We start from the raw sequence: 13,290 nt of genomic DNA, 5'->3' as shown, positions 1-13,290 counted from the left end.
CTTGCGCTTGCTAGGCAAGTGCTCTACCACTGAGCTAAATCCCCAACCCTGTCTAAAGCCTTTATTAGAGAAAGGCCCCAAGGCCATTCTTAGACACTTGAGAAAAAGGCAAAATATTAATGGACCATGAGGTCACTAGTACTCGATGACATTTTAGTGTGCCGAAATGTATTGCTACAGAGACAGATCCTTTTCAGGGGGAAAGGAAGTATATAATTTGTTTCCTGGGGTAGATGTTTATAATATAACATTTGTTAAACGAATTTTATCTTGGACCAGGTCCCTTCTTGTTACAGATTCTGGCTGTAGAATTAGATAAGGACTCCTATTTGTTAATAACAATTCTCTTGTAATGTTTCTTCCAAATGACTGTGTGTTTTAGGTCTGGTCTAGTACTGAGAAAATGCAGATATTGTCATCAGATGGACCAGTGCAGGATCAGCCATATATCATACGTAACCAAGAGTTTAAATTTACATATAAGACCTTTTGATCTTATTCTCACCAAGAATTCTTCTGGTGTTTCCATTCTTTAAAGAAACACCCAGGCATGCTCTGTTTTAGGTTGTAAACATATGGTGCAGTGAGTGTCTTCCCTTCATTTGATATGTCAAGGCATAAGGGAGTTCTCAAAGAGGGTTGGACCACTAGTGAGGCCCTCAGGTCCATTCACTTACTTATCTTTCATGAAGCAGGGATAGGGAACTGCTTGAACCTGGACAGCAACTTCCTGTGAATTCCTTCCTGTTTGTAATTCAATGATTGCTCTTTCAATACTATCTTGTAAGTAAATGAAAGCCCGGCCATAGATCTGGTTGTGTGATGGAGAATTGTGTGGTCCCGGGGCCCAAATCTTGGTCCTTATGCTCCTTGTGGTCTGTGCAGTCTTCAGACTCATGCGGATTGTATATTTTACGATAGGAGGAAGAGAGATATTTTCAGAGCCGTAGCCCCTGTGTGAACCTCTGTTGGATGGAAGCTTAAAAATGACACCTAAAAATAAAACAGAAACAACAGCACAAAAATTACTTTGTGGGCAGCATCGCTTGCTCGTCTGAGGGCACACTGAAGGAGCAGCCACTGAGTCAGTAACAGGACAGTGGAGTCAGGCTCTTGATGTAGAAGGATGGTTTCTAAGAGGTGTCAGCCTCAAAGATGGAGTTAAGAATACAATCACAAGGTAAGTGACAGATTAAATATATCACCATAAGCTACTAATTTGGATGACCAAAAAACAAGAAAACTTAGAAACATGATCATGACTGATAATGAGGCTGGGCTTAGCGTCACTCTTGAACTCCATAATGCATCCCATTCTTAATTTTTCTGCAGTGAAATAAGATATTGTTGAAGGTTTCTTATGCTTCGACAATGAAGCTGGTTGACTAAAGGACGGGTTCTCATTTATGTTGGCATCAGAAAGGGCACTGACCTTCAGACTATGCTTTTAGTTCTGGATGAAAGAGGTAAGAAAAGAATCCGGTCCATTTTAGTACAGAGGGATGCTCTAACCCTGGTGGGGCGGCACTTACTTCCAAAGAGCTCGTTGCTTTTGTAAAGCTTTTCAGCTACCAGCTCCATTTCCTCCACGGTGTCCGCTGCCTGAATGCGGTCATACAGTACACAGGAGGAAATGTTCACCGTCAGGGACGACAGCGTGTTCAGCTGATCGATGATGTCAATGTTGTTCTCCAGCTTCAGCCTGAGAACATCTGAAGAAGCAAGGAGAAGAAGGGAGAGAGAGAGAGAGAGAGAGAGAGAGAGAGAGAGAGAGAGAGAGAGAGAGAGAGAGAGAGAGAGATTACCATCTTTATTCCAAAAGTAGTAAAACAAAATACTGATTTTTTTTTTTTTGGCAGATGGTACCCATTAAACTAAATTATAACAATGAGGTGATGCTTTAGAATTTTCTTTGGGGATATCTAGTATTCTATACTGAAGAAAATGTGCCAGTTCTGCAGAAATTCCTTGAGGAGAACGTTAAGCTACTTACAAATACAGTCAACCCAGGCTCAAAGAGATGTAAGATAATGCAAAAGTATGTTCTGCTGCTATTTAAATAACAAAGGACTAAGGATGAATACATCCTTTAAAATGATACATATAGTGGCTGGGGAGATGGTACAGTAGGCACGGTACTTAGCAGGCAGGCAGAGGGACCCTGAGTTTGGATGCTCAGCACTCATGTAGACACCAGGCATGGAAGGGCCTGTATCGGCAGGGTGGGGGCAGAAGCAGAAACAGGTAAATCAATCCCTGAAGCCTGCTGGCCAGCCGGTCTAGCTGAACCGGCCAGCTCCATGTTCAGTGAGAGACCCTGTCCCCCCCCCCCAAAAAAAAAATAGGATGGAGAGAAGGAGAGAGAGAGCTATTTTTGATCTCCATATGCATGTGCATACACAGGAACATGTTATATGCATATACGGCATACACCAAATAAATAAATATATCATGTAGGTAATACACTATGAGCTAGCTATGATTTCCTTTGGATAAAAAAAAACTGTTGAAGAATTTTAAATGAAGGAAAGTCTACGCAGAGGATTAGCTGGATAACAGAGGTGACTCCGAAGTTAAAAGCACTGGCAAACCAGAGCTCAGTTTCCAGAATCCACATCACATAGCTCACAGCCACCTGCAACTCCAGCTCCAGGGGGTCTGACGCCTTCTTTTAGACAACCTGGGTACCTGCACTGGCGCCCATACCCTCACAGAGGCAGATATATATCTACATAATTTAAAATAAAACAAAATCTTTAAAGCAAAAAGTCACAATATAGAGACATTTAAGAAACCTGGAGATGTATATTATGTACTTGCAACTTTTTTATATTGTCAATAGACAGTTTCAGGGGTGCAGTTCAGTGGTACAACACTTGCCTTGCATGCACAAGGTCTCGGATTTGATTCCTGGTACCACCATCGTAAATAAACAATAAAGTCTTATGTGACTCATCTCTATTCATGTCTAAATTAACCTAGACAAAATGATCAAGATTTAATTTTAAGTAATTACTCCAGAAGAAAGAGGATTTAATTGGAAGATTCCTTTGGAGGAAAGCAGCAGGGACCAAGGGTAAATATGAAACCACAAGTTAACAGATCGTATGACCAATTAAGTTTTTATTAACTTGCTCGTCATGAAGACTGAGCTGTTGACTCCCATAAATCCTTCTAAACAGGTTCCTCACCTTATCCAAAAATAAGCCCTTGTTCCTCACAGAGGGCGACTCCCTAAGTACATTTCTCAGTACATTTTAAAGTAAAAGCCTTTACTTGATGGAGATGCTGGTGAGTGGGGGGAAGAGGGGGGGCTACACTGTTTTGGACGCTGTGGCCTCCAGCAGATACTGGAAGTCAACACAGCGAGGAAGGAGTCTCTAGACCTGTTGGTACATGGACTCAAGGAAATACTTTGGAAAGGCAGTAATACCCCCGAGGTCTAGCTGTATAATCTCTTACATATGTAATTATAATACAAGTCTCATTGACAAACATATATATGCATTATATGTGTATGTGTGTGTGTATGTGTGTGTGTGTACGTGTGTGTGTGTGTGTGTGTGTGTGTGTTTAATGAATTTTGAGCATCAAATTCAGCCCTTTAAATGTGCTGTTGTACTTACTCTACTCTGGCTTTAAATTCCAAGCCTCACCTCCTATTTTAAAAGTTAGGGATGATAAGATTTATTTAGGAACTTTATGGCTTATCCCTGATATATTTTTTTTTATCAAATGGTGACTTACCATTTACTTCTGGAAAATAAATCCCCTAATACCTCTCTTTAACCAAATTGGGTTGATTATCATCAAATTCATGCAATTATACATCACACAGCTATATACAAATATAGATATGATTCCTCTCCTCTGGCTTACTACCTAAGTCATTTGTGTCCCGGAGGTGTTGGGGAGAAGGATGGTATTTGCTCTGCTGCTGCCAGATTCTGATGCTCTCAATCCCTTCCTCATCCTTATGGTTGCATAGCAACAGTGAATCAGACACAGCCTGAATTAGATGTCTTGCATCCTTTAGGTTGAAGGTGGGGTCTTGGCAAAGGAAATATGTAAGTTCAGACAGCTGCCTTTGATTCTCGGCAGCTTGTTCCTCTTAAATGACCCTGAGAGGAAGACCCAACCTTGAATACTGATTCAGGCTTATTTTCTTTTGAATCTCCACATTTGCCTTTGTTAACTCTACAGCCTTTTCCAGTTACATCCCGGTGATACTGAGACCAGTGGAGATCAAATGTTAAATGCTGCCAGAAATCATCTCACCTTCCCAAGCTTGTGAGGACTGACTTCTCATTGAGTTATCAAGGAAGGGAAGAAAAGTAAAATGTGTGACCTTACTTTTGCCTTCCTATGATTAAAGTAAAAGTTGAATTTACACCATGTATCTTGCTGTAACATCATTGAAACTAACCACAATCAGGAAGTGTTCATATATCACTACTCCTAATTAACAGAAAGCATGGGTAGACATGTCTAGGGTCTCACTTTTCTTCCAATAACTGATAAAAAACTAAATACAGAAGAAAAGTGAAGTTCTCTCATGGGCACAGGGCACTGGGTTTCTTCCTCCACTTGTAATGTGGAGAGGGAATGAACGTATACTACGTGACGGGACTCACCAAGGTCGTCAATCTGCTTCAGGAGTTCGACAGCATCGAGTCCCACAGAGAACTTTACAAAAACTTGCACAAAGGGGTTCCTTAGAGTATTCTAAAAATTAATAAGAACCAGTTTCAGTATGAGAAGAAAACATGTTTAATCATTGCCACTCTAAACACAACCTTGGAACAATGAAGAGGCCACCACTGGCTGTTATTAAGGTCCCTGCTTGTGGGCTCACACACAATGATTTGAAAGAATAAGCGTTTGTCTTTCACACAAATTGTTCAGATTTCTAAAAGTGTCCTGAGGGGACCTTAATTATTTTTAACATCAGAGAATCATATTCAATTTAATAGAATTTTTCTCAGTGCTAATAAATTACTTCCTTTCAGACATATACTATGAATAATGTGGTTCAGGGTGTATGTTCACTCTCCTGAGATTAAATAAAAGCAACCGTTGACATTTGCAAGGTCTGCATGACACTTGACCTCACAACTGTTTGGTATTCTAGTTACCCATCCCCAGCTGTGAGGTGTCCCCTTTCTGACTCCAGGTTGTCTTTCTAGGAAGTGAGGGACAAATGACTCATTAGAAATGTCAGCGCCCGTTATCGTAATACTGTTCTATATTGAACAAGAACAAATATATGGCCATGGGTAAACATCAATAAAACCAGCATCTAATCCACTGAAACGCTGATCACTTCAAATCATAATTTATTTAAAATATTAAGACTTCTATTGTTATTTTCCAATCTAAGAGACATAGTTTTTTAACCTGTAATCATCATTAGCTCTTTTCACTGTGAGCTAGGCACTACTATGCAGATTTTTACCATACCACAAAGGGAGTACTATTATTACCAACTTTTGGAAGTGTGTGCATTTGTGTGTGTGTGTGTGTGTGTGTGCGCGCGCGCGCACGCGCGCGCGCACGCCAGAGCCCAGAGCCTCAGTAGCATGGAGCAAGCCCTGTACCACAATGCCATGTCACCTGCTAATGCTTCAAATGTCAAACTCCCTGTGCATTCACAACCCTGAGTTTTTCCTCAGGAATTGAGAGTAGCAATTTATTCTTTTCTGGAATAAAGATGATTCCGTTAGCTGATAGATAATCCCACTGAGAAGATGGTCACGGAGTTTCTAATAAATTAGGCACTATTATGTATAACACATGTCCTTTGGTAATTCGCACTTTAGCCAACAAAAAAATTCCCCTAATAAAATAATGTGTGTGGACTGTTTTTTTCCCTCTCCAAAGATAAAAGGTTTTTTAAGAGAAAAGACCAATCTTCCACTTAGGAGAATACATAGTGAAATAAAATTCTATTCAAGAAATTTTGTTATCTGGGACTCAATAGGAAAAAAGATCCACTGCAAACCAGCATGCTTTAACTTGGAATAGTTAAATTGAATAGCACATTGTGGGGAACATGTTTCCTGGAAAATGCCCTTCATTTTATAGTTATGAAACATACTGGTGGTTTTTATATTTATTTTCTAATTCGCACTGCAAATGTAACTATCTGTGCACTGATTGTTAGTCAAAGCAAACTGAAGAAAACAGCTTCTAGGTACAATTTTCCAGAAAACTTATATGAAATGAATCATTCATTCTGGGTTTAATTTACTCAGCATGGTGATAAACAGGATATATATATATATATATGTATATATATACATATATATATGTGTGTGTGTGTATGCACACACATACACACATATATGTGCACATATATTATATATATTGTAGCCCAAGAATATTTCGGATATATATATTCTCAGGCTACATTGGTTTTCTAGGGGCCATCTCTTTTCAGTGCAAACACTTTCTCTTGAGTACTCAGTTACTATCTCCAGCTGACAACAGGTTAGTTCTACTGCTGCCTCTTTTGGTGTCAAAAGTGCTGTTTGTGATTGGACCATTTCCCTCCACTGTCTTCAGGATTTTAGAAAAGCCTGTATCTTTTTTTAACAAGAATTACAAGTCATGCTTTTCAAACCGAGGTGCACAGACTTGTGACGTCAAACCTGTAACTATATACCAGCACGGAACGTCAGGAGTGACTGAGTGAGGACTGAATTTGGAAGGCGCCAATTTATTAGAACTTTTTTTTTAGGTGTGCTTTTTGCTTCTTTAGATGCACTTGAATTCGAGGCACTTACCCAGCTGCCTCTATGACAGCACCTGTGTACAAACTATGCCACGTACCTCAACTGAAGAACTCCTGACATTGAATGCTTTCTGGAACATTAATACTTTAGAAATTCTAAACCCATTAAGTACCAAATAGTTTAAAAGAGAGATAACTTGAGCGTACCTATGCCATATTAATTATATTCATTTAGCAAGTGATTATCACACTAGTTGTAGTTATATCAGTGTGTAAGAATTCTCACCTCTAAGGTAATAGAGAGAGGAAGGTCTAGAGGAAAGAGAGGGTTTACAAATATGAATGAGAAATCTGCTATTCTGTCTCAGACACTGTCTCTGGAGGGAGGTTATTCTAATCTACTGAATATGGATGGTAAGTTACGATCTTCACATAATAAAGGTGATTAAAATATCAAAGAACTGTAATTCCCAGTAAGGTGTATGGCAGAGTGATCCAGTACCTGGAGCATTGGAATTGTCTGGTTTAGCAGGTGGAAGGAATTCATGAAGATTGGTGATTTATCCATCCACTCCTGAGATTTTTCTCTCAATTCTGCCAGCTGTCTCAGAGTTACATTGGACTTAATAACAAAGAAACAAGAGAGATCTGGTCAATTAGTATTTTTCATGTATTTCGATATTCTATACAACTTTTTGGTATACAAAAAAAGAAAGAAAAGCCAATGTCAGACCTTTTCTTTGTGTTCAAAAGCTTTAAGTAATATTTCTTAAAAGGATCAAGATGATTTATAAAAATTCTGAAAAATTTGGGGCTTGCTTGATGTCCAACATGAACGTATAATCAAAATGGAAACCTCCCCAGAGTTTTCACAAATTTTCATTTTTACCAATGTTAAACTTCATCTTACTATTAAAGATCACCCAGTTTCATGGACATGGGAAGGGTATTCTTATTAAATTAAATTTTCAAAGTTAGAAAGCAAAATAAGAGATATTCCTGATTCTTGTTCCTGAGAATGGGTACACCACAGCCTTGTAGGAAGCCAATATGACAAGAGATGTTCAAGAAAATACAGCCAAGCATGGTAGTGCATGCCTGTAATCCCTGCACATAGGAGGCTGAGGCAGGAAGATCCTGAACTCTCAAGGACAGCAAGAGCTACATAGCAAGACCCTATTTCAATAAGATAAACGGAAACAGAGCAACAAAATATCCTTCAGTCCTCCAATCCTAGACATTAATCTTACTGAAATAAAATACCAGTTTGTCAAAATGTGTGCACACGTGTCTTGTTGGCCATAGTGTTCACATTAGCATGAATCCAAAAAACATACTTCAGAAATAAAATGAATCCCCAGCAACTGAGAATAAAATAAATGCATTTCATGTTATTAAGATATTTCTTTAACATCTTTAAAAAGGAAAATAAATTAGCTAGTTCTATTGAGTTGAAGGAATTTTTGACTATGAGAAAGAGTGAAGACATAAAATTGGAGGTCTACACTTGGACAGTGAGAGTGACATCATTTACACAAAATTCTGTCTGTATACATCCTAGAAGACGAATAAGTTATGAAATCATGAACATTCAAAGCAACAACACTCAGTGGTAACCTCCTGTTCATTTTACATAGTCTCAAAAGTAATGTTAGACTCATGACCACTGTAGTCTAAAGGCCAGACAATGTTAAGACAGATTTTCTTTTCACTTTCACTCTTTAGTTTTTAATAAAGTGGCTGTGTAATTCGAATCTTTAAAGCTATTTTTTTTTTCTTAGAGAGAGATAGAGTATCAACCTCCAAAGCCTGCTGTCTCAGCCTCCAAGCCACTGGGATTACAAGTGTGCTCTGCATGACTCTCTTCAAACCAACTTTACTGAGGCTTTCTTTTCTTTTCAGTCCTGTGCATTGAACCCAGGGCCCTGTGCATGTCAAGCAAGCATTCTTCCAGGGAGCATCATGCCCACCCTTAAAGCCAACTTAAAAGTGAGGGGAAGTAATCATGGTAAAAGGGTAAGTATGGATCCTGATGATACTGTTTTTCTCAACGTGTGTCATTGATATAAATAAGAAATATTAAATCACACAGCCAATTATGAAATGAAGAATCTATACTTTAAGAGTAATTTTTACTTGAATGAATTATATAATCATTCAATTTTTTTCCAGTATGATTTTTATATATACTTTGAAAGTTTGACATTAATTAAAAACTTTTTGGCTTTCTTAGGTACTTTGAAAAGTCTGAGGTCTAGCTCTACTTAATTTCACTTCCAAGTGTCAAGATGGTTTATTTGATCAGGAGCTCACATTTGTCATAACCTACACCCCACCCCATTCACACCTATGCAGAGTCAAAGTAAAAAATTATCTAAAGTTTCCAAAAACCAAGGGCAATGATGATGGTAGTGAAGCCAGAATCACCTAAAATAAATTTAGAAGTTGACTACTTTAAAACAGAAACAGTATCCCACATAGAAACATTGAGTTTGACAGCCAAACCTTTTCCATAATGGCCTTTGTAGTTGGATTATATGGTGCATACAAAATCTTTCCCAACAACATAGGTTTTAAGAAAGCCCAAATCACAGGTCCAGCAGGCATGTTGATGATGTCTTTATAAAGAGAGAAGCAAAATGGTGCTGGAAATAAAAAGCAAAACAATATAATATATCAGCCAATTAATGGGCACAATTATTATGCATCAATCATTATAATTTAAAAGAACCAAAAACTCATTCCTAGGTACATTCCAAACCTATTTATATATGGAGAACTGGTCAAGACTATATAGCCTAAAATTTATGTCTTAGCACTTCTTACATTGGTAACAGATATGAGACATCTGGTATTGAAATAAGAAAGCAGAATAACAATTGTTTTTTAGGTGAAAAAGTTTAAGATAATAAACAAGCCCAGAATAACTGGTGTCACTTTGCCAAGAAGAAACACAAAGATTTCAAACCATATTTCAGACTTGCTTCTAACAGATTCATTTACTAGCACTTAATTTTCTAAAAATACACAAAACCCGACTCCCGGGATGGTACCAGATACATAAGAGTCATTCATAGGTTTTTGTTGAATGAATAAAAAGATGAATGAATGAGTCAGCCCAATTGCTATACTAAACATCCACATATCACCTGGAAGAGTTCCTCAGATCACATTTTGCATCTCAAAGTTTATAGATCAAGTAAATGGCTTTGATATGCCACTGAACAGTTATGCTCGGCTGCACACACACAGCTCTACCATATGCCATATAAATGTCTAATGCTAGAAAGTTAGGGGGAAATATTGACCTGAGCAAATTTAAAACAAGCGTTTGCATTATCTACTGGCAAGAATTCATAGTTATGACCCACAGATGCTAACTACAGAGCCATGCAGGCTAACAACAATGTGATCAGCGATGGGCTGCGTATATGATGGAGTCCTGTGCAATAACACCACCTGCTGATGTGATGGCTGGCAGTCTAGTTTGTCTGTGATTCCACAACGACCAAGTCACCTCATGACACATTTCTCAGGGCACATGTCTATGATTAAAGTGATCTATGACTGTACACTCCATCGTTACGAGAACCCAATACCTCCAAGACCTCCAAGTCCAGTGACCTTGAGCGGGTTATTCAGTATCTTTGTGCCTTGCTTCCCCTCATTAACATGCAACAGGGTAGACATGACTTCATGAGGCTGCTGTGATGTGATGCTGGCATAAAGTTAAAAGGCAGGACATGCAGCGAGTGCTGCATAAGTGTTTTCTATTTTTAATTCTGAGATGAAATTAATACTTCATTTGCCATGAAAATCGGTGACAGAATACTCAATGCTCTTGTCATTAAGAATAATGACCATACTTATTGTAAGGTACACTCACTAGCGCTTAAGGGAATTCCGTATTTTGCAGCAATCTCTTCTTTGGTTAACTTATAAGTTAGAAAATCCTTGGTGTGGTTGCCTTTCGGCTTCTGGGAAGAAGGCAGCATGGAGGTTAAATACTCCGTGGTGATCCCTTGGGAACAGAGAGCTTGGGAGATGGTGCTGAAGGATCCTGCGGGCGTGTTCATTCGGGTGCCTCTGTACATAGCCTGCGCGACAACGTCCAAGAGTTACTAATGTTAGGTGAGCTACTGCATGTGCTCTAGAACACAACACAGAAAGAAGTGTGAAGGCGCAGAGCTTCCATAATGTCTCTAACGCGTGAATGGCAAACCTAAATACTGAATGATACACCGCACTGGCTTTTAAGTGCCAAACACGGCTAAAGTGGGAGTTTTCTTCCAGCGAGTTCCTTCTGTCTTCCAGGTGCGAGATTGGTAGCTGAATTTATTGTACCAATCTTAAATAAAAGTCAGCGTGACAGGGAGAATTTCTCAGGAAGACCATTATGGAGTGACTCTTCTACCTGTGTTAATGGAACACTCTTGGGCAGATGCATTTGTTTCAGGGATCTCATTTTGTCCAGCAGGGGATGTGCGCCGGAAGCCAACTGATTGAGGATCCTTTTCAGCTTTATGAAAAGCTCCATCATCCTTTCCACTGGCTTTTGATCTTTCCTTGGGAAAAACACCTAATGGAAAGAGAATGAAAATGAATGATTTATGTGGAGGCACTAGAATCTCGTGTAGGCACTGGAATCTTGTGGATGGTTGGTAAGATTACAGAACAGAATGGCCTCTTTGTAAAATGTTTCTGAAAGTCTACAGAACAATTAGATGGAGATTTAGCATACCAGCCATTCCATTCCTAGACAGTCACCCAAGCAAAGGGAATCCACATAAAGGCTGGACCGTGAACATTTATAGGGGTTTTGCTTACAACAGCAAAAGGAGAGAGGACGATAATCCACCTACATACATTAACAGAATTTATCTTTAAAATACAATATAATAAGGACACACAAAAAATGCTGATACATACTAAATAAGAAATGATGATACATGAACAAAAATTGAAACTACTGCACTAAGTGAAAGAAGCCAGATATACAGACCAGATACGGTGTAATTGATTCAATTGATACAAAAGGCAAAGGCATAATTTGAGACTTCACAAACTGCAAGAGGACACACAATCTCTTGGAAGAAGGGTAGAAATGTTACCCTGTAGGAGAGTAGAACGTGGTCTTAATTGCTTAGCCATCTTTCCAGCCCCCAAATAAGCCATTTTCAAGGTAAATGTCTATTGCACAGTGCCTTGTGTATTTGCATACCATTACTCTAAAAGCAGATAGTGTTCCTAACGACACATATACTAATAAATAAATGTAAAACTAGATTAACTAAGCAATATAAGAATAAAAAGAATAAGGAGGTCCTAGGCAGACAAGAAAAGATGTGTGAGGTCTCTGAGGGCGAAAAGCTCTTTGGGGTGTCCCAGGCCATAAAGGTCACCATGACACACACACAATTCAGCTGTAGGGCTGGCTGCATGCACATGTCTCTCTGCTAAGATCTCAGCAATGATGGTGTATATGTGCCAGGCAGTGCTCTTGGTAACCTAAATGTTTCAGTCAGCAAAGAAGCTCTAATGGAATCTACATACTGGAAACAGAAAATTAACAAATGGATTAATTTGTAAATTAAAAACATTAATAAGTTTAAGGGCAAAAATTAAATAAAATATGCACAATGCTTGGAGCATAACTCAAAACAGATGGCCAGGAAAGTTGTGGGGGGGCACAGGTGAATGGTCAGGGCAAACAGCCAGTTCTTCAGATCCTGTGACCTTGGGGCGATCTCAAACTACTACATGGTAGCCAAAGGACAGCTAAATAGATCATGATTCCAGATGGGGCTCTTGTGCAGATCATGAGGCCCTGGTATAGGATTGGGGTTTTCCTAGAAAAAAAAAATTGGAAACCACTGGAAGATAGTGGCATAATGTGACATGTTCTCAAAGGGACACTTTGCTTCTTAGGGGGTGTTGGGATGGGCTGTGAGAGTCTTTGGGGGCGCTGTATCAGGGACAAGGGTGAGGTGATATAAGGACTCAGAATAGGGTTAACTGTAACTAACCCTAAAAACATTTTTTATCCCCTCAGCCTCTGGATTTTCTAATTTTGAGGGGGGAAAAATCAATTTTCTCTGCTCTTAAGAATACACACATAATTTTGACTCAGATGCAGACTTTGTTGGGCAAATGTGTTTCATTTTCCAGATTGTACTTTTCTGTCAGTTATGTATTACATGAACTCTTAGAGCATCTGCCTCTTGCACTGGAGTTTCAGTCACTTTGCTCCATGCCAACAATGATCATAAATAATGGCTGTTTCTTACTAAATTGACAAAAGGAATGAAAATATTCTCATTTTGAAAACACCCCCAAAGAATCCTACATATTTTTACATTTAAAAACTCCTGTCAGTGTGTGTGTGTGTGTTTAATTTGCAAGTTTTTTACAATGTTTCTTAAAAATTTTTTTAAGAATTTTTTCTTTTAATCTTTATTTTTTTAATTTAATTTTTCATGTATATAGGTGTCTTGCCTGCATGTATGTCTATGCGCCAGTGTGCACTGCCTGCAGAAGCCATCAGATCCCCTAGGATT

General features: G+C 38.8%; 1 protein-coding gene across 1 annotated transcript in view; it reads right to left on the bottom strand.

Moving 5' to 3' along the window:
- The window catches only part of Abca12 (ATP binding cassette subfamily A member 12), a 165,477-nt gene that overhangs the window by 54,298 nt on the left and 97,889 nt on the right, over positions 1–13,290 (bottom strand). The window contains exons 16-22 of the mRNA XM_028870100.2: positions 11,148–11,312; positions 10,620–10,830; positions 9,239–9,378; positions 7,236–7,355; positions 4,635–4,725; positions 1,533–1,712; positions 678–993 (exon numbers count right to left, since the gene is read on the bottom strand). Of these exons, the coding sequence (XP_028725933.1) occupies positions 678–993; positions 1,533–1,712; positions 4,635–4,725; positions 7,236–7,355; positions 9,239–9,378; positions 10,620–10,830; positions 11,148–11,312 (1,223 nt within the window). The remainder of the gene's footprint in view (positions 1–677; positions 994–1,532; positions 1,713–4,634; positions 4,726–7,235; positions 7,356–9,238; positions 9,379–10,619; positions 10,831–11,147; positions 11,313–13,290) is intronic.

This window comes from Peromyscus leucopus, chromosome 13 (assembly GCF_004664715.2).
Source record: "Peromyscus leucopus breed LL Stock chromosome 13, UCI_PerLeu_2.1, whole genome shotgun sequence".
NCBI lineage: Eukaryota > Metazoa > Chordata > Mammalia > Rodentia > Cricetidae > Peromyscus > Peromyscus leucopus.
Note: the sequence above shows the minus strand (reverse complement) of the source record. Positions and strands in the feature narration are given on the sequence as shown.